General features: G+C 44.6%; 1 protein-coding gene across 2 annotated transcripts in view; it reads right to left on the reverse strand.

Annotated features, from left to right (window-relative positions):
• Positions 1 to 9,449: 9,449 nt before the first annotated feature.
• LOC117360790 (sel1-repeat-containing protein YbeT-like) overlaps positions 9,450 to 27,714 on the reverse strand; it is a 47,737-nt gene continuing 29,472 nt past the window's right edge. For both annotated transcript variants that reach the window (XM_033945150.1, XM_033945149.1), the window contains exons 2-5: positions 20,770 to 20,911; positions 20,241 to 20,286; positions 11,401 to 11,487; positions 9,450 to 9,736 (exon numbers count right to left, since the gene is read on the reverse strand). In XM_033945150.1, coding sequence (XP_033801041.1) covers positions 9,640 to 9,736; positions 11,401 to 11,487; positions 20,241 to 20,286; positions 20,770 to 20,911 — 372 coding nt within the window. In that variant the 3' untranslated portion in view covers positions 9,450 to 9,639. The remainder of the gene's footprint in view (positions 9,737 to 11,400; positions 11,488 to 20,240; positions 20,287 to 20,769; positions 20,912 to 27,714) is intronic.

The raw sequence follows: 27,714 nt of genomic DNA on the forward strand, positions 1-27,714 counted from the left end.
CCTTCCTTATTGATTGGGTAACCCTGCTCACGTGATAGGGAAGTCGGCAGTGCCACACAGAGGTGTATCAGAATCCTACCACTGCTGTCCCGCCCCCTGACGTCCTAGGACTTTTGAAAAAAAAAAAAAAAAAAAGGGGGGGGGACTAAAAGGAGGCCAGAATATTTACATACTGCCTAACAGACAACGTATTTACAACTAGCTGATTACAGTAATACTAATGGATAAAATGGTGTGCTAGCTATTTTACTTGAAGTTTAAAGATAATAAATAGAAATAACACACAAGAGGAGGAAGATAGCACGTTTTTGACTAGCTTTCAAACGCAATACATTGAAAGCTAGTTAAAAAAGTACTAGGTCTAATTTAAAAAAAAAAAAAAAAAAGGTATCATCTTTTTTGTTTTATTTCTGTTCATTTCAGGGTCAGTGGCATAGCGAGAGTGAATGGTGCCCCTCCCCGCCCTCTTCTCCATCCTCTTTCCTGACCCTTCCTGCCGTGCGCGTGCCACCCTGCGTACCTTTTTAATTTTCTAGGCATGAGCAACATCATATAGTTGCTGCCTGTGTCATGTTGGCTATCCTTCCGACGTTCCTTCCTAGGCGCGGAGCCTGGAAGTGATATCAGAGAGGCAAGTTTGTAATGCTGCTCGAGCAGGGAAAATTAAAAAGGTATGAGGAAAGGGGCACATGCGCATGGCAGGGGGTGTCTGGAAGGAGCGGTGGAAACAGAGAGGCAGATTCCGGCACCCTTACTAAGACCGTGCCTGGGGCAGACTTCCCCCACCCTTACTATGCTACTTCCTTGGGTTCTGCATCCCCAACCCTATGTCATGTCTCTCTGTCCAAGTTAAATTGTAAGCTCTTATAAGCAGGGACTGCCTATTTAATGTCAAAATGTACAGTGCTGTGTACACCCTTCAGCGCTATACAAGTGTTAAAAAGTAGTAACATAGAACTAGACGGCAGATAAGGGCCACGGCCCATCTAGTCTGCCCACCCCAATGACCCTCCCCTACCTTTCTCTGTGAATAGATCCCATGTGTCTATCCCATTTGGCCTTAAAATCAGGCACGCTGCTGGCCTCAATAACCTGAACATAAGAAGCGCCATCTCCGGAACAGACCCTAGGTCCATCAAGTCCGGCGATCTGCACACGCGGAGGCCCCGCCAGGTGTACCCTGACATAGATTTTCTCCCCATATCGCTCCAAGCTTCTCGTAAAGAGAAGTGCATCTAGCCTACCCTTACCCATGTCACTTCATGCCACTCATAAGGAGATGTACATCTAACTTACCCTTAAATCCTAGAATGGTAGAATTGAAGTAGAAGACTATTCCAGCGATCAACCACCCTTTCAGTGAAAAAGAATTTCCTGGTGTCCCCGTGCAGTTTCCCACCCCTGATTTTCCACGGATGCCCCCTTGTTGCCGCGGGACCCATGAAAAAGAAGATATCTTCTTCCACCTCGATGCGGCCCGTGAGATACTTGAATGTCTCGATCATGTCACCCCTCTCTCTGCGTTCCTCGAGTGAGTACAGCTGCAACTTATCCAGCCGTTCCTTGTACGGGAGATCCTTGAGTCCCGAGACCATCCGGGTGGCTACTCTCTGGACCGACTCCAGTCCCAGCACATCTCCACGGCAATGCGGCCTCCAGAACCGCACACAGTAGTACTATAAATTATGTGCATAGATTTTTAACCTTTCCTCTTGCCTGGAAATAGATAAGAAGAAGAAGAAAAAAAACCCAAATTTTTAGATTAAATCAGGTTGGGCAGACTAGATGGACTATTTGGGTCTTTATCTGCCATCATCTACTATGTTACTGTGAACACCCTTTGCATTTTTGTGCTATGGGAGTTATACAAGTAAATTATAGAATAGTGCTTTGCAGTCAGCTAGCACTATTGTATGTAAATGTGCATTTACCCATGTAAGTGATAGTATTTTATAAGTTTATGTGGGCAATCAGCATGTAAATTTGGACACCAAATTATAGAATGAGGAAACTAGTGGTTGCCACTATCTGTGAAGGTGCTTTTGAATATGAGAATAATATATTATGTTAATTAGTTTTCTAGCCATGTATTGAATATTTGACTGTAGTTGTTATTTTCTTGTACTGTCTGTGACATTTGCTCTCCTGCTGCTCCATGCCTTTTTTTTGGGTGGGGGGAGGAGGTGGTATTTATGGTTTTTGAAAATTTGGTCTATGCTGCATTATTGTTCTTGTGGTTTTCGCTTGTGCTTTTGACCAATAAACAGTTTTTGCACATAATCAGTTTTCTATTCCACCTTTACCTATTCAGTTCAAGATTGGATTACATTATAAGAGGTTGGGTCAGTTAACCAGGAAATTACAATGGACAATTGACACAGACATTCAATAGGGCTGCTAGTACAGGTAGATCAGTATAACTATTAATACTTTTAGGTCATAGTTTCAACTATATAGTTACAAGTGCAGGTAGATCATTGATGGTTCTTTGTTTTGTCCAGGGAATTGCATAAGACAGTTTAGGAATATGTTTTTACAGTTACTGTTTGTTACTTCAGGATTGGCTCCCTATCCTGGCACAGAAATGATTTTAGAAGTATGTACAGTATGTATGTCTGTTTAGTTTATTTGATATACTGCCTTTCTTAACAATTATTGCCAGATCAAGGCGGTTAACACTAGGTGCTTAAAATTCCCTATCTGTCCAAAAAGGCTCACAATCTTACTAAAGCACCATATTAAACATTATTTCTGACCCTGAGGTAGTAGTCAGAAGATCATAGTATAAATGGTAGTTGGTTCCAGCATTTTGCTAATTGATATTGGATGAATAGATAATCTGCCTGGTAGACTTTATATTGTTGCATGCTGGGAATTTTAATTGGAAAAGATTTCTGGTGGAATAGCTGTTGGAAGCACCCTGGAGTAGGATGGCCAACTCTGTTAGGTAGTCAGGGGCATTCCCTGTTAGAATTTTAAAGGCAGGGACGCCCAATTTAAACTTGATCCTTACTTTTGTTACTTCAGTATAGTTCTCTTTCACCTTTATTTTTTTCTTTAGATTTATGTACACATCCAGGGAAGGGTGGGAGGGGGGTGGATATCTCTTTTGTTTTTATTCCTTGATTGAATGTAATAGAAGGGAGGTGGGGGAGTGGTTATTCATTTTGTATTGTTATTGATTGATTATAAGTGCTGATTCTGATTGCATATCTGACTACTCTACCAATGTAACTGACAATATTCTCTGTCTGTGTACAATATTCGCTGTCTGTGTACAGTCTCTTCCTCTGTAAACCGCTCTGAACTGCTTCTGGTATTGCGGTATACAAAATTAAGTTATTATTATTATTAATGTATGTATAATTTTCTGCACTTGTTATAACCTTGAAAACTTAATAAAGATTTTTAAAAATAAATAAATAAACTTGATCCTTACGGTTATTGGCAGCCAATGTAGTTTCATATAGTAGGGCTGCAGGTGTTCCAATTTCCATAGTCCATATATGAGTCTTAACGCTGCATTTTGAGGTAGTTGTAGATGCAATAGTAACATTTTAGAGCAAAGAACTAGTGTTATATTACAGTAGTTTAGTCAAGATAGGATTAGGGGCTGCACTAAAATTTGAAAAGCTTCTATTTCGAAGTATTTTCTGACGAATCTTAGCTTTCTCATCACAAGGAAAGATTGTTGTATTATTGATTGTGCGTGGTTTTTTATGGATATGTGGTTATCTATTTCTACTCCTAAGATTTGGGATTGTAGTTCTACTGGAAAGTCTGTGTCATCTTCTTGATTCTTGGAGTGTAGTGTGGGTCAGTAGAGGGTCCTAGCCAAAGGAATTTAGATTTGTTCTTATTTATGTTCTCTTATGCTTCTGTGCCTGGCATCATTATTGTTGCTGTTTTCCGGGTTCCCAGTACTAAAAGAAAGTTGTCTTTAAACAGAAAGCTGCTAGGTTTGCCTATTCCAATGGTAGACCACATGTCTGTAGCTTTTGGTTTATGACCTGGATGAAGCGATCTTTCTTCTTTTGCATCAATAGTGATTTATAGAAACATAGAAACATAGAAAATGACGGCAGAAAAGGGCCATAGCCCATCAAGTCTGCCCACTCCAACAACCCTCCCCTAATCTACACTCTATCACTCGTCCCCAATCTGCCCTCCTCTATGCTACCCTCGTAGGGATCCGACGTGGGCGTCCCATTTATTCTTAAAATCTTGTATGCTGCTGGCCATGATCACCTGCTCCGGGAGCTCGTTCCAATGGTCCACCACTCTTTCAGTGAAGAAGTACTTCCTGGTATCCCCATGAAATTTCCCCCCCCTGATTTTCAATGGATGTCCCCTTGTGGACGAGGGCCCTTTTAGAAGGAAAATGTTGTCTTCCACCTCTATTCGACCAGTGATGTACTTAAACGTCTCTATCATATCTCCCCTCTCCCTACGTTCCTCAAGAGAGTATAGCCGCAACTTGTGCAGCCTGTCTTCATACGAGACATCCTTGAGCCCCAGGATCATCCTGGTGGCCATTCGCTGAACCGACTCAACTCTCAGCACATCCTTACGGTAGTGCGGTCTCCAGAATTGCACACAGTATTCCAGATGAGGTCTCACCATGCTTCTGTACAGCGGCATAATGACCTCTGGCTTCCGGCTAACAAAGCCTCTACGGATACATCCCAGCATCTGTCTAGCCTTAGATGAAGCCTTCTCTACTTGATTGGCTGATTTCATGTCTCCACTAATGATTACCCCCAAATCCCGCTCTGCTGTAGTCCTGGACAAGGTTTCACCATTCAGTGTGTATGTCTTACACGGATTATTGTTACCAAGGTGCATGACCTTGCATTTTTTCGCATTAAAGCCCAGCTGCCAGGTTGTGGACCAATGTTCCAGTAAAAGCAGGTCCTGCCTCATGCTGTCAGACAAATCATTTTTACTTGCGGTGTCACTCACAGTGTTACATAATTTAGCATCGTCGGCGAATAATGCTATTTTACCTTGAAGCCCCTCAGTCATGTCTCCTATAAACATGTTGAAAAGGATCGGGCCCAAGACTGATCCCTGCGGCACTCCACTGGTCACCCTCGACGTTTCAGAGAGGGTACCGTTAACTAACACCCTCTGAAGTCTCCCGCTTAGCCAGTCGCTGACCCATGCAGTCAGTGTATCACCCAATCCCATTGATTTCATCTTGCTCAGTAATCTACGGTGGGGGACGCTGTCAAAAGCTTTGCTGAAGTCTAAGTACACGACGTCTAGGGACTCTCCCAGGTCCAGCTTCCTAGTTACCCAGTCAAAGAAGCTGATAAGATTGGATTGGCATGACTTACCCTTGGTGAAACCGTGTTGGTGGGGGTTGCGTAGGTTCTCCTTATCAAGGATCGTGTCTAGTTTGTGTTTGACTAGTGTTTCCATGAGCTTACTCACAATCGAAGTGAGACTCACCGGTCTGTAATTTGCAGCTTCTGCCTTGCAACCCTTTTTGTGCAGAGGAACGACGTTAGCTGTTTTCCAGTCCAATGGGACTTTTCCCGTACTGAGAGAGAGATTGAAGAGTACGGCTAACGGTTCCGCCAGAACGTCACATAGCTCTCTGAGCACCCTTGGGTGCAGATTGTCCGGTCCCATGGCTTTGTTCACCTTGAGTTTCGATAGTTCGTCGTAGACGTCACTGGGTGTAAACTCGTGGTTCTGAAATGGGTCTCTCGAGTTATGCTTCACCTTTAACTTTGGACCTGACCCTGGCGCCTCGCAGGTGAAGACTGAGCAGAAGTACTTATTTAGTAGTTCGGCTTTATCTGTGTTCGATTCTGCATATTTTCCGTCAGGTTTTCTGAGGCGTACTATTCCATCTGTGTTTCTTTTTCTATCACTAATATACCTGAAGAAAGATTTGTCCCCCTTTTTAATGTTATTCGCTAAGTTTTCTTCTACTCGGAGCTTGGCTTCTTTGACTGCCAGTTTGACTGCTGACGACTTAGTCATATATTTTATTTTAGCCTCTTTACCCTTCGTGCATTTGTAGTGAATGAATGCTCGTTTCTTGTCTTTAACGAGGTCAGATATCTCTGAGGTGAACCATTGAGGTCTGTTTTTAATTCGCCGTTTACTCACGGATTTTATGTAACGGTCTGTTGCTGCGTGTAGGGTTGATTTCAAGGTTGACCACATAGCCTCCACATTGTTGGTCACTGCTTTGTGACGCAGTGCTTGATGGACAAAATCCCCCATGCCTTTAAAGTCAGTACCTCGAAAGCTGAGAACTTTTGTTGTCGTGTTAGATCTATTGAACCCTTTCTTGAGGTCAAACCATATCATGTTGTGGTCGCTGGAGGCCAGCTTGTCGCCCACTGATACCTCCGAGACACTTTCTCCGTTGGTGAGTACCAGATCCAGTATCGCCTGGGCCCTGGTAGGCTCCAATACCAATTGTTTGAGTTGTGCTCCCCTTATGGAGGACAATAGCCTTTTACTTCCGCTGGTAGATGCTGAAAGTGTGTTCCAGTCTGCATCGGGCATATTGAAGTCCCCTAGTAGTACCGTATCCCCCCGTAAAGTGATATTCTCAATGTCCTTGATTAGTTCTGTGTCTTTGTCTTCCAACTGTCTTGGAGGTCTGTATATTACACCAAGGTATAGGGATTTTTCGTTGCCTCTGGCTAGGTTAACCCAGAGGGATTCCCCGGTGTACCTGACATCTGTGATTCTCGTAAGTTTGATGCCTTCTCTGGTGTATAGTGCTACCCCTCCCCCTACCTTTCCCTCTCTGTCTTGACGAAGCAAGTTGTAACCCGGTATAGCCATATCCCACCCATGAGAGTCCGTGAACCAAGTCTCAGAAATTGCTACCACATCTAGGTCAGCAGACATTATTTCAGTCTCTAATTCCAGAATTTTGTTGCCTAGACTGTGTGCATTAACATACATAGCCTTCCATACCCTGTGTTTGCTAGGCTCCCGAGGGGAGTTTCCCAACTGAACTAATGTGGTACCTAAAGAATTGTTTGCAAGGTGACTACATACCTTGGGTGTGGAATTGGAGTAGTGTCTCCCCTCCTCTGGATAGTTATTTACTATACTGGTACCCTCCCCCAACTTACTTAGTTTAAAGCCCTGCTTAGTAGTCGAGCCAATCGGTGTCCGAAGACATTCTTACCTCTGCTGGTTAGATGCAGTCCGTCTGATCCCTGAAGTCCCTGAAGTGACTCTCCGTGGTTTAGGAATCCGAAGTTCATCTCCCTGCACCAGCTGCGTAGCCACTCGTTTGTCCTCTGGATACGCTCATCCCTGGCTCTCCCCTTGCCTCTGACTGGGAGGATCGAGGAGAAGACCACCTGAGCTCCGGCACGCTTCAGCTTCTCACCCAGGGCTCCAAAGTCCCTAGGTATGTTCTCTGAGGTGTTCTTAGCAGTGTCGTTTGTTCCGATGTGGATGAGAAGCATAGGGAAGTGGTCCTGGGGCTTGAGGAGTCTGTCTAGACAGGCGGTGACATCACGGATTCTGGCTCCAGGTAGGCAGCAAACTTCCCTTGACTGCATGTCCGGTCTGCAGATTGGTCCCTCGGTGCCCCTCAGCATGGAATCCCCAATGACCACTACCCTTCGCCTCAGTGGAGGAAGTCGATCAGCTGTCCCTGGGGTTGGAGCCGTGGGTTGGACCTCATTCTCCTCCTCGTCGGCAGTCTCTTCCTGTAGGATTTGGAATCTGTTCTTCAGGGTGAGATGAGGAGTATATTCTAGGATTTTCTGGCGCCACTTAGTCTTGTTTTCCGAGGATAGGGTTTTATGACAGTAGTGCTCGGCTTGTCAGTAAGCTTTTTTAAGGGACATAAGTGCTGAGTTGAACCACTTTTCTGATGATCTTTGTATTCTTTTGCATTTGAGAGGGGCTAGTTTGTTTAGGGTTTGTTCATTGATCATTTTCCAGTGGTCAAGGATGTCTTGGTCAGGGATTGGGAGGGATATTTTTATCAATCCTTAGAACATACCTCTTGCTGGGAATAGAGAAAACCCCAGAGAGCTACAAATCTTTTCACAAATACTGCTTGTTCACAAAATATTTCTCCTTCTCCACATGCAAAATATTAGCAGATCCTTACCAACTACAAAATAAATGACTGCATATTAAACATAGAAATGGACAGACAACCCCAAGAAGTACAACAGTGAAGAAATAGAAAGAGAAAATGCATGCCTACCTGTATTATGCAAAATACAAAAATATCAAATGTTCTACACATTAAAATTCCCAGTGCTGGCATTTAAAATCTCTGTTTTATACTGCATGTTTTTCTGTCTTTATTGTCTGGACAGCTCAGCCTATGTAGCCTGTGCATTACCACATTTTAAAGGGGCTGAGCTATTATAGGCCTCCATGTTCTCTCATGGTGCTATAGGGATTAAGGACCAGATTTAGTAAATTTGGACGCCAAAAAAAATCTGCACTTAGTGCCATTCTATAAAAGGAGCTCCAGGTTGAGTGCCCTTTATAAAACAGTTCATATAGCACTCACTCCCACAACCAAATTTGGATGCTGGAACACCCCTGATCCACCCATCAAGTTTATTAGGTTTTTTATATACCGCCTATCAAGGTTATCTAAGCGGTATATCCTTTTGGATTGCATGCTGTGGGATTTGGGCCTGCAGTTTTATAGAATAGTGCATAGCAAGGTACATGCGCAAATTCAGATTAGTGCTAATTAGCATCAATAATTGATTGTTACTTCCCAATTGTTGATACTAATTGGCTCATTGCCCAATACATGCACATCTCAGAATCACGTTCAGATTTGAGTGTCTTTTATAGAATCCTCTCATAAGTGAAGATACCTCTCTCTGCTCTAGGGTAGGCACTCTGTGTGAGGGGGGGGAGAGGGAAGGGGGGAATGTACAGAGCCTGAGGTGAGGATCATGGGTGAATTAGCAATCGTACCCCCTCAAAAAAAGCCATGAAAAAAGGTACCAGCACTCAGAGTGTGGCATAGTGGTTAAAGCTACAGCCTCAGCACCCTGAGGTTGTGGGTTCAAACCCACACTGCTCCTTGTGACCCTGGGCAAGTCACTTAATCGGCCCATTACTCCAGGTACATTAGATAGATTGTGAGCCCACTGGGACAAACAGGGAAAAATGCTTGAATATCTGAATAATTTCATGTAAACCATTCTGCGCTTCCCTGGAGAACGGTATAGAAAATTTAATAAATAAATAAACAAACAGTACCACTAACCCTTGTAAAAAGGCTCTGGCTGTAAGTGTTACTAGCAAGATATCCAGTCAGCAGAAATATGACCAAAGTCAGGTGATGCTGCATTAGGAAACACTAGGCAGTTTATTCTGTAAATGCCAGCAGCGTCCAAACTGCAGAGAATACAGCTAAGCAGTAAAGGGATGGGACTTGAGATGAATAACTGAATTCTAATGCTGAGAGGAACATAATATATTTACATTTTCAGTCAACATGTATCTTGATAAAACATAACTGATGCGCAATACTACAGTGTTATGACGTGAATATCTTTTGATTGAAGAGACACATCTATAAGATGGATGCATAGAGAGTTAGAATGTAAAAGTGGCTATGTGGGGAGTTTACAATATATACTGATCCTGTCCATAAAGTGTAAAGAGTTAGGAAGGGCCTCTGTTTCGCTTCAGTGTCTCCAGTAGCTCTTGAGCTTCTTGCAGTCCCTGGTCAGCAGCCTGACCCAGGAGCTTTTCTACTACTCTGAAAGATAAGCACATAGAAAGCGGAAGTGAGATAGAGAATGAGAAAAGGATTGTAAAGCTTAATAAGACATATAGATGGGCAGACTGGATGGGTCACATGTTCCTCACGTGCCATCATGTTCCATGTTTCTATGAGTGTGCTGCATGATAGAGAAATTATAAATACAGGCAGAATGGAAGCACACAGAGAGTGTGAGACCTCTACAAAGCGAGAGACATTGAGATTGCAGACACTTACACAAATTTGGCCAGAACTAGGAATAGAGGCATGCGAAACAAGTTATAGACAGACACGCACAATGTAAGACAGAGTGCTGCAAATAGCTTCCTTTAAACCAACACACACACACACGTGGATGGACATAGAATGAAAAAAAATTGACATCCACAAACAGACAGTTTAATAAACCATGCTATCAACTGTGCGCCAAGCTTTAGTGCATAATTTTCTAATGCATGCACTTAAAAAATACTTTTATTGCTGATGTAGTAAACTAATTGCATAGAAAAAAAGCATGGCACTAAAATAAAGTATACAAACAGGAAAAGCAGTACACAGGATTGTGGTAACAAGCCACTGTTTTGTGCATCAGGTGTATTTTTTTCTTTCTCCTTTCCTGTCAGTGCATAAGCCAATACCTGTTCAGTATTAAAAAAAGGGACTTCTGGCAGAGGCCAGATGGCTGATTTGGGGGGCACCTGAGCCCAAAGTGAGTAGGCACCAAATTTTCTCCCACCCTCTGCCCTTCCCCCAGTGTCCCATGCCCAACCACCCAAATGCAAAATATAAATGTCTGAGCTGGTGGGATTCCCAAATCCTGTCACTGAAGATCTCCTCCACCTCCTCCTCCAGACTGGCAGCCCAAGCTCTGTAGCCATCAGCAATGTCCCTGACCTGCTCACACCACTGTGCCACTACCGACCTTCCCACCACTCATTCTCAGTTTTTGCAGGGAAGGTAGACGTGGTGGCACAGAGGCAGCAGCAGCAACTCATGAACATTGCAACTAGTTGCGGAGCTTGGAGAGTTCTGGCCGCTGGACTGGAGGAGGAAGAGGAGGTAGTCTTCTGCTGGCATGATTTGGGGAACCCCACCAGTTACAGCAAAGGAGATCGCTAATTTGGGGAGGGGGAATTGGCCAGAATTGGCTTTGGCAGAAGGGTGTGGAGTGTTCTAGACCTATTTGGGCCACCAGGAATTGGCCTTGGTGGAGGGAATGGGGAGGTGTCCAAGGCTAACCTGGCCCACCTGGGCTCTTTGCTGGCCTGGGTCATCTCAAGTGAAACACTGTTGTTCACTTTAGATGGCCCTGTGTTCTTTTACACAACAGTTTGGATTCCAACCATGAGCTACAGTAAAGATTCAGTGCTATAAAAAAGTTTTTTTAAAAATGTCAAAATTTATCATGTATTTTTTTTTTTTTACTTCTGGAGAAATTTCAGATTCTCCTTTTGCATGCATTTTTGTATGCCCACACATTATCCTAATGAGCTGCATTATTCTTTAGCATAGTGGTTTACTGCTGAATTTTTGCACTAAAATTTCTTACTACATCAGAAAAAAATCAGAAGTAAAACTCAGCACTAAAGAATAGTGCAGCTTATTACATGAGCCCCAGAAACAAAGGTTTTCTATATTCCTCAGGAATTAAAGTAAATTACCCATCTTCTTGCATCAGAGACTTATTCCTCAGCTTTCCCACAGCCACGTTATAAGAAGCGTGAGGGTGCCCTTGCTGTGAGGCACGTCTGCAATGGAGAAGAGGAAAGCAGATGCGTTACAGGCGTGAAAGTATGTCTGCTATAAGTGAGAGAGAGAGAGAAGACAGAGCTGACTGGATAGGCCATGCAGTCTTTATCAGCCTTCATTTTTCTATGTTTCTGTGTACTTCAATTTTCTGCATTTATACATATCTCTGAGTTTTTCAGTTAAATATAGGTACAATCACAGCTTACAGTTTGGTCTGGAGTTCTTTAATATTCAGAAGAAAATTCCCATAAAATGTTATTCTAGTTTAAGATAAGTACGAGGGGCCACTGAAAAGTTCTCAGCCCAACCAACAAAGTGGGGAAAGTCTCCTTTGAGACCTATATACTTACCCCCTTTCATAAAACCATAGCATGTTTTTTAATGCCCACCGTGGCAGTGACAGCTCTGATGCTCATAGGAATTCTATAAGCATCAGAGCTGTTACCACCGTGGCTAAAAACCACACTATAGTTTTGTAAAAGGAGGAGTTAGTCCAGTAATTTTCCACTTTTTTCATTCTGTATTTTTCCAACGGAACGAAAAAAGTGGAAAATCACTTTTCTAAGTGTATAGCCCTCAATGGAGGCTGCCCCAACTTTGTTGGTTGGGCTGAGAACTTTTCAGTGACCCCTTGTAGGTCAGAATGAAATGACTGAGACAGTGCTATCATGCAGATCCAGGCCATAGTTACTCTAAGCTAGTCCTTATTTTATTAAAATGTTCTCTTAACTCTTCCAACATTGACTGAAAGTCTCAAGAAACATATGAAGTTGAAGCAGGGGAGATGTGAGTCTTTTCTGCAACTACTGCTAGTGAGGCCTCTATGCCAATTTATTCTCTTTTGTGTAAGCAAAAAGTATCCGCAGCTTGTTTTCTTTTGAACAATGAGTGATCATCCATATAATGACTTTTTTCATATTTCTTATGTAATTTTTGAACCTTTTTTTTGTTGTGAGGGATCTGTTTTTAAGTTATATATAACTAGAAAACAGAAGACAAAAAAGTAAAAGTAAAAAGTTACAGAAGAAATATGGAAGGAAAATAACAATATAAGGCCCTCAAATGTGGAATTATTTTCCATGGGAAATCTGAGATATCTCTTCTTATAAGAATTTTCATTGGAAACCTACTCTTAGTCCAGTGGCAGCAGGGTGGTAGTAGTTATGCTTTTTGTAATTTGATGAGATATACTGGTCCTTATACTTATGTAATCCGCCTTGAACCCTTTGGGTAAAGCAGAATATAAATATTTCAAGAAATCAAAGGCTTTAGTTATTGGAGTTGATATTAAAGTAAGGGCTCCTTTTACGAAGCCGCGCTAATGGTTTAAGCGCACACACCGGATTAGCGTGCGCTATCCGAAAATATACCGCCTGCTCAAAAGGAGGCGGTAGCGGCTAGCGCACGTGGCATTTTAGCGTGCGCTATTCCGCGCGTTAAGGCCCTAGCGCGGCTTTGTAAAAGGAGCCCTAAGTGTTTTCCTTTTTAAAAATCAAAAGCAGTTGAACAACTGGTTTAATGGTTAAAACTTGTATATTCTGCATCTATCCAAGGCAGTTCAACACAACAAAAAGCAGAAAGAAGACCCAATATTCCACAGTGAATGCAATCAAAGCGATGAGAACAAAAAAAAACTGTGGATGTAGATGTTCTGAAAGATGATTTATTAGTCACTCTTCACAATAAAAATGTATAAATACAAATATAAATTTCAGAGGTAAGTTGGGGGAGGGTACATACATTCCGGAGCAGTAAGGAACCACCATGAGGAGGCGAGTAGCACCCACACTTCTGAGCCCAAGGTAAGTAACCATACTATATGTGATAATTTAGGAGCCACACCAACTCGGAAGGGAATCTCTTCACAGGTATGGAGGGCTATGTATGTTAATGCACATAGCTTGGGCAATAAAATTCTGGAATTAGAGACTGAGATAATGAACACCGATCTAGACATGGTAGCGATATCCGAGACCTGGTTCACGGACTCGCATGGGTGGGATATGGTTATACCAGGCTACAACCTACTTCGTCGTGACAGAGAGGGCAAGTTAGGAGGAGGGGTAGCACTATAAACTAATAAAAACATCAAAACTACCAGAATCACAGATGTTAGATACACCGGGGAGTCCCTCTGGGTGAACCTAGCCAGAGGGAATGAAAAATGCCTATACCTTGTTGTGGTATATAGACCTCCAAGACAACAGGAAGACAAAAAAATGGAACTAATCGAAGACATAGAGAACATCACTTTGCGCGAGGACACAGTGCTGTTAGGGGACTTCAACATGCCCGATGCAGATTGGAACACACTCTCCGCGACTATATGTGGCAGCAGAAGAATATTAACCTCCATAAAGGATGCACGACTCAAACAAATGGTATTAGAACCCACTAGGGACCAGGCCATACTGGACCTGGTCCTCACCAACGGAGACAGCGTATCGGAGGTTTCAGTAGGAGATACGCTGGCCTCCAGCGACCATAACATGGTATGGCTCAACCTCAAGAAAGGTTTCTCTAGATCAAACACGGCGACGAGGGTCCTCAACTTCAGAGGCACACACTTCGACCGCATGGGAGATTTTGTCAATCGGGAGCTATATAACCAAGCAGAAACTGATAATGTGGAGACTATGTGGTCAACTCTGAAATCCACTCTGCACGAAGCAACAAACCGTTACATAAAAACAGTAAGCAAGCGCCGGAGAAACAAAAGTACCGAAATTTCAGACCTCATTAAAGAGAAAAAAGAAGCATTTATCGCCTACAAACATTTCGGAAAGCGGGAGGCAAAAGAGGACTATCTCGTCAGATCTAAAGCAGTCAAAAAGGCAGTCAGAGAAGCCAAGTTCCAAACAGAAGAAGATCTAGCACGAAACATTAAGAAAGGGGATAAATCCTTCTTCAGGTATATTAGTGACAGGAAGAGAAACAAAGATGGAATAGAACGCCTTAGGCAATCGGACGGAAACTATGCAGAATTGGATTTTACCAAGGCAGAACTACTAAACGAATACTTCTGCTCAGTCTTCACCTGCGAGGCGCTGGGAGCCGGTCCACAGTTAAGGACAAGAGACAGCCAGAAAGACCCGTTTCAAGATTTCGAGTTTACACCCAGTAGCGTCTACTGCGAACTTTCAAGACTCAAAGTAAACAAAGCCATGGGACCAGACAACCTACACCCAGGGTGCTCAGAGAGTTGTGTGAAGTCCTGGCGGAACCATTATCCGTGCTCCTCAATCTTTCCCTACGCACGGGAAGAATCCCCTTGGACTGGAAAACAGCTAACGTTATTCCACTTCACAAAAAGGACTGCAGGACAGAGACGGCAAATTACAGACCAGTGAGTCTCACATCCATAGTGAGCAAGCTCATGGAAACACTGATCAAACAGAAACTTGACACAATCCTGGATGAGGAAAACCTACGTGATCCTCACCAACACGGATTTACCAAGGGCAGGTCCTGCCAATCTAATCTGATTAGCTTTTTTGACTGGGTAACTAGACAACTGGATGCCGGGAGTACCTGGACGTAATATATTTGAACTTCAGCAAAGCTTTTGATAGCATCCCACACCGCAGGTTATTGAACAAGCTGAAATTGCTGGAATTAGGGGGCACGCTAACTGCATGGGTTAGGGATTGACTAAGCGGTAGACTTCAAAAGGTAGTGGTAAACAGTACCCCCTCCAAAACGTCAGACTTGACTAGTGGAGTGCCACAGGGCTCAGTCTTGGGCCCGATTCTATTCAACTTATTCATAGGAGATATGACCCAAGAACTTAGAGGAAAAGTATCATTGTTTGCCGACGACGCCAAACTGTGCAACATAGTAGGTAAAAGCATTTTGCCTGACAGTATGACGCAGGACCTACTACTACTGGAATAGTGGTCATTGACTTGGCAGCTAAGCTTCAATACTAAAAAGTGTAAGGTAATGCACCTGGGTAAGAGAAATCCGTGCACAACTTACACACTAAATGGTGAAACCTTGGCTAGGACCATGGTGGAATGTGATTTAGGGGTGATCATTCGTGATGACATGAAGGCTGCCAATCAAATGGAGAAGGCTTCCTCCAAGGCAAGGCAAATGATGGGTTGTATCCATAGGGGTTTTGTCAGCAGGAGACCCGAAGTCATAATGCCGCTGTACAGGTCCATAGTAAGACCTCATTTGGAGTATTCTGTTCAATTCTGGAGACCACACTACCGGAAATATGTGCTGCGAATTGAGTCGGTTCAGCGAATGGACACCAGGATGGTCTTGGGGCTCAGGGATCTCACGTATGAAGAAAGGCTAAATAATTGCAACTGTACTCACTTGAGGAACAAAGAGAGAGGGGAGACATGATTGAGACATTTAAGTATATCACGGGCCGTATCGAGGTGGAAGATGATATCTTCTGTCTTAGAGGACCCTCGACCACCAGAGGGCATCCGCTGAAAATCATGGGAGGGAAGTTTCATGGTGATTCCAAGAAGTACTTCTTCACCGAAAGGGTGGTCAATCATTGGAACGAACTACCTCTGCAGGTGATTGAGGCCAACAGCGTGTCAGATTTTAAAAGAAAATGGGATACTCACATGAGATCTCTAGGGGAGTAAAGTCAGGGGGGTGGGTCATTAGAGTGGGCAGATTTGATGGGCTATGGCCCTTTTCTGCCGTCATTTTCTATGTTTCTATGTTTCTAAGTAACTGTGCTTTATCCCAGGACAAGCAGGCAGCATATTCTCAACATGTGGGTGACCTCCAAGCTAACCAGAATGGGATAGTGAGAGTGTTGGCAAATTAGGAGAATAAATGTTGTAAAACTGCCTGGCCAAAATGGCCATCTCGTCTGGAGAAGTATCCAGACAATAATAAGAAGTGAGTGTATGAACTGAGGACCAAGTGGCAACCTTGCAGATTTCCTCAATAGGAGTCGATCTGAGGAAAGCTACAGACGCTGCCATAGCTCTAACTCTATGGCTTGGAAACAAGATGCCCCAACTTATTTGGATCGAAGGAGATAAAAAGTTGAGGAGCAGTTCTGTGAGGTTGAGTGCGTTGCAAGTAGAAAGCCAAAGCACGCTTACAGTCCAGAGTATGAAGAGCTATTTCTCTAGGATGAGAATGAGGTTTTGGAAAAAACACGAAGTACAATGGATTGATTGATATGAAATTCTGAAACCACTTTAGGTATGAATTTAGGATGAACACGGAGGACTACCTTGTCATGATGGAATACTGTGATAGGTGGATCTGCCACTAGAGCTTGTAGCACACTGACCCGTCTAGCAGAAGTGAGCGCAATGAGAAAAACCATTTTCCAAGTGAGATATTTAAGATAAGCCGAATCTATTGGTTTGAAAGGAGGCTTCATCAATTGAGCAAGAACAGCACTGAGATCCCAAACCACTGGAGGCAGCTTGAGAGGTGGTTTGACATTGAAAAGTCCTTTCATAAACGTGGAAACCACAGGATGAGTAGACAGAGGTTTTCCTTCGATAGGCTGATGAAAAGCAGCAATTACACTAAGATGGACTCAAATGGATGTGGATTTGAGGCCAGATTGAGATAAGTACCTGCTTGAGTACCTGAATAAATGCATGTAAACCATTCTGAGCTCCCCTGGGAGAACGGTATAGAAAATTGAATAAATAAAAATAAAGTGCACCAGGTAATCCAAAACCAAAGACAAGGAGGTAGATTGCAGCTCCTTATGATGAATAGTACACCAAACAGAGAATCTAGTCCATTTCTGGGTGTAACACTGCCTAGTGGCAGGCTTCCTAGAAGCCTCTAAAATGTCCTGTACAGACTGAGAAAACTGTAGAGTGGCAGTTAGGTTGAGAGGTACCAAGCTGTTAGGTGTAGAGACTGCAGGTTGGGATGAAGCAGAGACCCTTGACTCTGTGTAAGCAGTGAGGGAAATACTGGTAGAAGTAGAGGCTCCCTGGTGCTGAGTTGAAGTAGAAGGGAGTACCATGGTTGTCTTGGCCACCGAGGAGCTATCAGAATCATGGTAGTATGCTCCTGCTTGAGTTTGACAAGAGTCTTGAGAATCAGAGGGAATGGAGGGAACACTTAGAGAAACTGATTTGCCCATTCCAGAAGAAAAGCATCTGCCTCTAGGTGGTGAGAAGAGTATATCCTGGAGCAGAACTGAGGCAGTTTGTTGTTGTGGGGAGATGCAAAGAGGTCTATCTGAGGAGTTCCCCACTGAGCAAAAACGTGATGTAGAGGCAAGGAATTGAGTGCCACTTCATGAGGTTGGAGGAGACGACTCAGTTTGTCCACCAGTTTTTCTCTCCTTGGATGTAGACAGCTCTCAGGAAGGTATTGTGAAAGATTGCCCAATTCCAAAGCTTCAGAGCTTCTTGGCAAAGAGGGAAAGATCCTGTTCCACCCTGCTTGTTTACATAATACATAGCGACTTGATTGTCCATTCGAATGAGGACTACCTTATCATAGAGAAGATGCTGAAAAGCTTTGAGAGCATAGAAGATTGCTCTGAGTTCCAACAGATTGATATGACATCGACGATCTATGTTGGACCAGTGACCTTGAGTACGGAGATCATCTAGGTGAGCCCCCCAAGCATATATCAAGGAATCTGTCATGAGAATCTTCTGTTGAGGGGGCGTGTGAAATAGCAAATCTCTGGAAAGATTGGAAGAGAGCATCCACCAGTGGAGAGACTGTCTCAACGAAGGAGTCACTGTAATGTGTTGAGAGAGTGGGTTGCAAGCCTGTTGCCACTGAGATACTAGGGTCCACTGAGGAATTCAGAGGTGAAGTCTGGCAAAAGGAGTCATGTGAACTGTAGAGGTCATGTGACCGAGAAGAACCATCATCATGTGTCTTGCTGAGATTGACATGAGGGAAGACACTTGTTGACAAAGGTGAATGAGAGCGTCCTGATGTTGTTGAGGCAGGAACGCTCTCAGTTGAACAGTGTCCAGGATGGCTCCAATAAACTGTAGAGTTAGGAGGGGGCGTAGCTAGGACTTTGGAAAATTGATTTTGACCCAAGACTTTGGAGAAACTAAATAGTCCATTGGGTCGCTACAATAACCCCTTGTTGCGACAAAGCTTTGATGAGCCAGTCATCCAGATATGGAAAGACTTGAAGACCCTGCGTCCGCAGGGCTGCAGCCACCACCACCAGGCATTTTGTGAAGACTCTGGGAGATGATGCCAGCCCGAAAGGGAGGACTCTGTATTGGAGATAAAGATTCACCACCCGAAATCTTAGAAATCTGCGAGAGGCTGGATGAATTGGAATATGAGTGTAAGCCTCTTTGAGATCTAGGGAGCATAACCAATCTTCTTGATCCATCAGGGAATACAGGGTTGGAAGAGAGAGCATTCGAAACTTTTCTTTGACAAGAAATTTGTTGAGAGCTCTGAGGTCCAGGATAAGTCACAAATCTCCCATCTTCTTTGGCACCAGAAAGTAACGGGAATAAAAACCTATGTCCCTTTGGGCCAAGGGAACCTCTTCGATGGCATGGAGACGAAGAAGAGTCTGAGCCTCCTGAAGAAGGGGAAGTTGCGACACATTGGAAGGAAACTCTTTTGGAGAGAGATCTGGTGGAATTTGAAGAAATTGGAGCGAGTAGCCCTCTCGGATGATGGTAAGAACCCAAAGGTCTGACATAATCTGCTCCCACTGTTGGTTAAAATGATGGAGGCGACCTCCTATGGGGAGAACAGAAGTCTGATGCATGAAGATTGACGTTTTGCTCAGACTTAGATTGTCAAAAAGATTGTGCAGGCTTAGCTATAGCAGGAGTCTGGGGGTTTTGTTGACACTGCTGCTGTTGCTGTTTCCTGGGTAGAGGCCTGGAATAAGCTGGAGTAGCTTTCTGTGGATAACGATGTTGAGGTGGCCTATAAGGCTTAGTAGCTGGAGACTTAGGCTTAGGTCAAATCAAAGAGGCAAATGACTGCTCATGCTCTGACAGATGCTTGGTGGCAACCTCAATGGATTCATCGAACAGCTCATTACCTTAACAGGATATATTGGCTAGGCGATCTGGAAGGTTAGGATCCATGTCCACAATCTTCAAACATGTCTGCTTGCGAGACTGTCCGCTATGGGCTCCGTGGATGACGTCACCCACATGTTGAGAATATGCTGCCTGCTTGTCCTGGATAAAGACTTGTTCTGGACGTTTCAGACTTGGATGAATTTTTGTTTGAGAATATGGTATAAAGATAGACATAGTTGCAGTCTGGACGGTCAAACACCTGGATGTATAGATAGATGATTTTCAAAAAATATATACTTTGGATGTACATTGAGAATGGACATTTTGTCGCTGCTGACTTTAGGCAACTAGCACCCTACGTCCAAATTGAACTTAGATGTTTCTTTTATGCCCCTCCACACATCTAGGTGGTCTAAACAGATAGACATAACTTGCAACATCCAACTTAGATGTTTCAAGTCACACATGGATATTCAGTACAGTACATATGTGTGATTTAAAAACACCTAAGCTAGATATTTCAAAATGGATATTCACTGTGCAGCTGACATAACTCTACCCAATGGAACCAAAAATAAAGAAATGAATTTGAGAAAAATATAAAGTTCAAATAAAATGGGTGCTGCCTCTAGTGCATTTTTAAGTGGGTCAATCTGTACTTCAGATGGAATTTGAGATTCACAATAAAACCTTGGATTAAAACGTGTGATATCCTTGGCTACTTTCACTCTTCATCTTGGTTGTCATTGCTGTTTCTCATACTAGCTTACCTGAACCACTGCATGGCTCTCTCTTCATCCTGCTGTACCCCAACTCCTGGATACAGGAAAAAACTATCAGACACCAGATATCAAATAAGTACATGCTGTGACATGTGCTAACATCCAGAGACTTAATATCCCACCTATCATAAAAAATGTCAAAAGCAGTTTACAGTCTAAACATTAGGGGGGGGAGGTGGATGTGCAGGTTAAGACAATTACAGTGAGGGCAGGGTGTGGAACCACAAAATTTGAAAGAAGAGTGGAGAGGGGATAGAACATGAGGGTTGAACATGATACTAATGCATGTTGTTACTTGGACCAGAGCACAGCTCCCTTTCTATCTTGCTCTGCCCTTGAGCCCTGGAACAAAGGATGCAGCAGCATCACACACAAGGCCTGTGGAGCACACACATAATGTAAGGTATTTAACATGCTAATGCACACACAGGTATAAGAAAACAGTGTATCGAGACAGGACAGGAGTGAGAAGCATCGTGCACCATCCACAGAACTTTATGCCCCACCTTCTTCTTACCCTGCAGGTATCTCTGTCCCATGATGTGCTGAGCACTGGGATAGCCCAGGTGAGCATACAGGTGGGTTACGTGAAAGTGGAAGTTCTCATAACACAGCCAGATGTAAAGCAGGAAGCAGACAGAAATGACGACAGCCGCTGCCTGTGGAGGAGGAGGTAAGGAGAAGAGAGACAGAAAAAAAGAGGATGATAGAAAGAAGGGAAGGGCAAGAGAGAAGAATGGAGGGATGGAAAGGAAAGGTGTAGAGGGAAGAGAAAGAAAGGCAGGGGGTAAGAAGAATAAAAGAAAAGAGGGGCAGGAGGTGAGGAGAGGGAAGAAAATGAGAGGAATAGAAGAAAAATAAGTGGAAACAACATGGGCAGATGAAGACAGGAGATGGGAGAGGATAGGTTGAGAAAAGGTAGGGAAAAACAAGAGGAGAAATTTAAACTAGTCTGTGACTGATTCCTAAATGCACTTTCACTGTGGTCAGAATTGTTTCCATCTGTGCTGGAAATAAGGGCACCAGTTATACCCTTTGAAGTAATGCATATAAATTGGTACCCTCCCATGGTCCAGTCATGTCTACATAGTAACATAGTTAATGACAGCAGATAAAGACCTGAATGGTCCATCTAGTCTGCCCAATAGGTACATGCATTACAAATACATGATTAAGTTCAATTGTCTTTGTTCATTGACATTTCTGGGTTTTAGAACGTAGAAGTTTGCCCAGAATTGTGCTAGGTTCCAACTACTGGAGTTGCTGTTGAAGCTCATTCCAGCCTATCTAGACCATCCCAAATTACTAGAGTTCCCATCAAATCCCTCCCCAGCCCATCCTAAACTGAATAGCCATATACAGGATACAAACAGACTCATAATCAAAAAACATAAACGTCTAAAATGCATCCTAAATTAGCACTAGGACGTCCTAATTTCCAGGACATCCAAGTGCCGATAATCAAAATAATTTTTCTGTACATCTAGCAAGGTGTTCCAGCCTCTGTATGTTCAGAGCACGAGATGAGCGTGGTGGAGGCATGTTATGGGCAGGCTTTGGGCAGTCTCAAGGGTGGGTTAGATATGGGCGTCTTGCAGAGAAACTCAAACATTTTGCACGACATCCTGGATGGAACTTATATGTTTGGACCTAGACCTATTTTAGAAGGGTCTACGTGCCACAAAGGTGTCCAAACTGACCAGATGACCACTGCTTCAAGGTAAGACACCCCCACACTCCCCCAGTGCTCAGTGACTCCCTTCCACCACACCAAAAGGAGAACAAAAAGGTACTTACCTGTCTCTAAAACAGCAGCATCTGGTATGGGGAAACCTAGTAGAGCTGCACATATGTGTCTTAAGTAGCCTGGTGGTGGGCTAGTGAACCATAGAGAGGAGGACCCAGGCCCATAAGCCACTCTAACCACTACATTTATGGTAGAAAATGTGAGCCTCCCAAAACCATACTTTACTGTCATATAGGTGCCAGCTGCAGCCATAAGGGCCATTAGGGTTGTAGACTGATAGGTATAGAGCAGGGGTGTCCAACCCGAGGGCCGCATGCGACTCCGTGAAGAATTCTGTGTGGCCCCGCTCACGATGTGATGTTTTCCTTTGCCGACTCCCTCCTCCGTCTTGCTGTCGCGTTTGCTTAAAGCCGCGAGCAGCGGATCCTATGTGTCTCTTTTGGCTGACCCGGAAGTGTTCCCTCTGACATTGTGACATCAGAGGGAATGCTTCCAGATCAGCCGCAGGAGGCGCATGGAAGATGCTGCCCGCGGCTTTGAGCAAACACTGCAGGCAGAGCTTTTGCTCCAAGAGCCACAAGTTCAGTGCTCCCTGTAACTTCAGCCTGATCCTGGGGAGCCCATAGTGACCGAACATCAACACGGCCACTGAGGAGGAGCTGATGACCCTGCCGGGGGTGAGCCGGGCTGGGGCAGCTTCAGGTGGCACATGCACCCATCAAGCCCTTCCCCAGCGTGCACAAGTGCCGACCCTTGCTGCGCATGGCCAAGTGGAACATACAAGTTGCTCTATGGACAAGGCCAACAACCCAGTGCTCTGCATGACCCTGCTGGAGAACGGGTAAGGGATCAGCAATATTAAGCAAATGCTTCACTTGGCCCTGAGGGGTAATTTGGGGGTGAATGCTGCGCTGCTGATGGGTGTGTGAGGGGGGGGGAGGAATGCTGTGCTACTGATGGGTGTGTGAGGGGGGAAAATGCTGCTTCTACACAGGGAAGGGAAGGGGAAGAGAAATGCTGCTGCTGCTGCACTCAATTGGGGAGAGGGAAGGATGGAGAAGGAAAAGGGAGAGGAATGAGAGATGTCAACTCCATGGGAGGGAGAGATGCCAGGGCATGGGAGGGGAGGGGAGGGAAGGAGACAGATGCCAGGCCAGGGGAAAGGAAGGAAGGAAGGAGAGAAAGGAATGAGAGGAGATGCCAGATAATGGAGGGGAAGGGGGAGTTAGAAGGAGAGGAGAGATGCCAGGGCATGGAGGGAGGGAAGGGAAACTAAGGAGACAAATGCCAGACCAGAGGGAGAAGAGGTGCCACAGAGGAGGTACCAGGGCATGTGGGAGGGAAGTAAAGGAGAAGAAAGAGATGTCAGAGCATAGGGGAGGGGTGGAGACAGAAAAATGGAGAGGGGGTGAAGCTGAACTGAATCATATACAAAGGAGAGAAGGAGCACAGGAAAGAGCATAGAAAGAGGGAAGATATCATATGGAACGGGGATAGAGCAGACAGAGAAATGGAAGGGGTAGAGAGAGAGAGAGGGCAGACAGTGGATGGAAGGGGCTGTCTAGAAAGAAGAGAGTGAGGATAAGATGATTAAAGCAAGTGGGATTTGTTCAGAGATGGGTTTTTTTTGGGTGGGAGGGTATTAAAAGAAGTGCCAGAAGAAGTGCCAGTTTGGGCGTGGGGGGAGAGCTTATGGGACCAGAAACAGAGGACAGAGAGAGATGGTAGGCAATGGTCTGAAGGGAGAGAAGTTAGACCTGGGGTAGTGCAGAGGAAGAGGGAAAGAGATACTTGAAGGGAGAACTGTTGGGAAGAGAAAGAAAGAAATGGTGGACCTGGAGAAAGGATGCAGGCAGGCAGGGGGAGAGATGGGATGGGGGACAGTTGGGAAGAGAAAGGGAGAGAAGTTGGATCTGGGGATGGGAGGGAGAGAGAAATGTTAGGCCTGTGGATGGAAGGCAGAGAGATGCAGCATCTCTTTCTTTTTTTCTTCCATTTCATTGTTCAGCATCAAGGGGTAGGGAAGAAGAAAAACAGAAAAGAAAGGGAGCAAATTGTTGGACTATGGAGACAGAGGAGGAGAGATGGAACCATGAGAGGGCAGGAGGGAAGAGAGCTGGGATAAGATGATGCTAGGGGATGGAAAGATAGGGAACGGCGTTATAGCCTGACCAGTGGAGAGAGGGAGGGGGATTCTGAAAATGGTGAGCCATGTGGACAGTGGCGTACCAAGGGGGGGGCGGTGCGCCCCGGGTGCCAGCCCTAAGGGGGTGCTCCCGGCCTTGCCGTTCAGTCCCCCTCCACCCCCGAAGGACCACTCGCCCCACTGACCTTCCTGCACCACCTGTGAAGCAGCCCGCAGCAGGATCGCGAAGTCAGCGTCAGCGATCCCTGCGCCGCGATCCCGCCCCTCCTCTGATGTCAGAGGAGGGGCGGGACCGTGGCGCAGGAAGCAACGCAGGGATCGCTGACGCTGACTTCGCGATCCTGCTGCGGCTGCTTCATAGGTGGTGCAGGGAGGCCAGGGGGGCGGGCGGTCCTTTGGGGTGGGTCGGGGCATCAGGCCTTCAGGGTGGGGCGGGCGGGCAGGCAGGCAGGCTTTCAAGGGGGAGGGGGTGACAGGCAGGCTGGCAGGCCTTCAAGGGGGGACAGGCCTTCAGGGGGGGTGCAGACCTTCAAGGGGTGCAGGCCTTCAAGGGGGGCAGGCAGGCCTTCAGGGGGGTACAGGCCATCGGGGGGGTGTAGGCCTTTGGGGGGGTGCAGACCTTCAAGGGGGTGCAGGCCTTCAATGGGGGGGACAGGCCTTCAAGGGGGGAAAGGCAGGCAGTCCTTCAAGGGGGGGACAGGCCTACAAGGGGGGGACAGGCCTACAAGGGGGTGGGACAGGCCTTCAAGTGGGGGACAGGCCTTCGGGGAGTGCAGACCTTCAAGGGGGGACAGGCAGGCAGGCCTTCAAGGGGGGGACAGGCCTACAAGGGGATGGGACAGGCCTTCAAGGGGGGTGCAGGCCTTCAAGGGGGGACAGGCCTTTGGGGGGGACCATGATTTAGAAGTACACAGAGGGAAGGGGGTGTTCAAAGAGACGTGCATAAGCCAAACTTTGGGGGGGGAAGAAATAATGGGTCTGAAAATAGAGGAGAGGGAGAGAGATGATGGACCATGGGATTTAGGGAGGGAAGGAATAGAAAGGGAGAGAAATTGGACACAAGGGATGGTGTGGAGGAGGGATAGAGATACTGGATAGGAGGGTAATTAGGAAAAGAAAGGGAGAGATGGTGGACTCTGGGGTGGTGGGGAAGGAGGGAGAGATGCCGGATGAAAGGGTATTTAAGAAAAGGTGGATCTGTGGAGGGAGATGAAAAAAAGGAAAGATACCAGACTTCCTGGGAAGGGAAGGGAAATGGAAAGGGAGGACAGAGTTGGCAGATGGATGGTTAGCATGCAGAAAGAAGGAGACCCTGGCAAGCAAGTTATCAGAAGAAAACCAGAGCCTTGGACCAACAAGATTTGAAATATAACCAGACATCAAAAGGTAGAAAAATTAATTTTATTTTCTGTTTTGTGATTATAATATGTCAGATTTCAAATGTGTATCCTGCCAGAGCTGGTGTTGGACTGCAAACGTGAGCTAGGATTTAACAGAGAGAGGAAAAGTCCTTTTTGTTTCTTTATTTTATTTACACCACAGCGCCAGTGTGGTTAGGAGAAGCCAAAGGGGGTGAAAAAGCTATAAAACCCACCAGGAGTTTTGAAAAAAATCACCCAACTGGGCAGGAAAATCAAATTGAAAAACCAATTCAATAGGGCTGAATTGAATCAAAAATTTTTTTCCTGTATCTGGCAGCATTAGTTTGCGCTACTGTCTTAGACTTTAGGACCTGGGATTGGGGAGAGATGGCATCCTCAGTACTTTATAATGCAAGTGAAACGAGGATTTGGTCAGACTTTTGAAGGGTCTGCAGAAAAAAAATATTGTATAGGCCGGGGACATGAGACAGCAGGAAATGGGAACTTTTCTTCCTTCTATTTTTGTGAATGGAAAGGCTGAGGATGTCAGAGAGTTCAGTTAAAATATGTGCTTTATAAGAAAATATAATAATGTGTTTTATAAAGTTTATAGCATAGCTGCCTACCCAGTGAGGTGTTATATTATTATATTATTATTATTATTATATTATTATTATTATTATATTATTATATTATTGTTAATTTTTATTATGTATTTTCTGTAAATGTAAATCGCTTAGTAGTTACGATAGGCGATTAATCAAATATTGAATAAACCTTGAAACCTTGAAACCTTCCTAGTGGTGATGGTGGCAGCGTGTCAATGTGTTGAGAGGAAGAGGTGGTCTGGGAAATTCTGCTGAGCAAACTCCGGGCCCATTTCCACCCCCCAGTTAGTTCACTCCACTCAACTGGTTCACACACTGAGTGGGTCTTTGGGTGTTGTTTTGGGATCTCTTCCAGTGGTTTATCTCCTTCTGGTCAAAGGAAGGAAACTTTGTTATCCTTAGCATTGACCTACAGAATATGTTTGTAACAGCGCTGCTTGTGTGGCATTAGGCTATGTAGTGATCGAAAGAAAAAAACAGACCTTTGCACATTTTTGCACTATATGGTGGGTGTATGAGGAGATTCACATTTCCTGCACAGCTATGTCCATGTGAAGTTACCTTGTGCTGTATTTGACATCTAGCAAGGTCTCTGTTTGAAAGGAAAGATCTAAACTTAAAAATGAAGTGGCCAGAAGTTATGGTAAAAGCAGATAGTGTAGCTGGTTTTAAGAAAGATTTGGACAAATTCCTGGAGGAAAAGTCCATAATCTGTTATTAAGACATGGGGGAAGTGTCTGCTTGCCCTGGATCGGTAGCATGGAATGTTGCTACTCTTTGGGTTTTGACCAGGTATTAGTGTCCTGGATTGGCTACCATGAGAATGGGCTACTGGGCATGATGGACCATTGGTCTGACCCAGTTAGGCTATTCTTATGTTATGTTCTCATCTGTAGGGGCCTTTGTTTTCACTTCTTATTTTAATGTATTTTTTTCTGGGAACTTATCAGTGCTTTTTATAATGGGAACAAAAATGGAAGAGAATTAATGTGTGTGGGATGAGGGGGTAACTAATTTCTTCAGCTAAATAATTCAATCCACTTCAAACAGACATAGGAGAACTCACACACCATTCACACACCTCCAACCAAAAATGTCAAAAGAAAAAAACTGTTCGACAACCTCCTAGCCATTCGAGCTGCAACACTTGACCCCCAACTCTACAACCAATTGACATCGACCACAGACTGCAAAACCTTCAAAAAGAAATAAAAACCCTTCTATTCAAAAAACACATAAAACCGAACTAACACAATCAGAACTGTCCCAAGCATCACCTGCAACTACTCCATATGTACTTCTGATGTCATGACAATTCAGACATAATTTATGTTATGTTATATTTGGAATATAAGAAAATTTTCATTGCCTGTTTCTATTCTGACCATTTATTCTGTTTCATGGTCATTACAAAAAATATTTTTTTACATAGGGGGGGGGTGTCAAAAAATGATGGGCCCCGGGTGCCACATACCCTAGGTACGCCACTGCATGTGGATGAGGTCAAAATGGAGATGACAAAATGAATGAGAGAGCAGTGAGTACAGTGGTAGAAATGTGGTAATGGAGAGTAGATAGAAGGGAATAAGAGGCTGGGAAA

Source organism: Geotrypetes seraphini, chromosome 5, assembly GCF_902459505.1.
Source record: "Geotrypetes seraphini chromosome 5, aGeoSer1.1, whole genome shotgun sequence".
NCBI classification, from domain to species: Eukaryota; Metazoa; Chordata; class Amphibia; order Gymnophiona; family Dermophiidae; genus Geotrypetes; species Geotrypetes seraphini.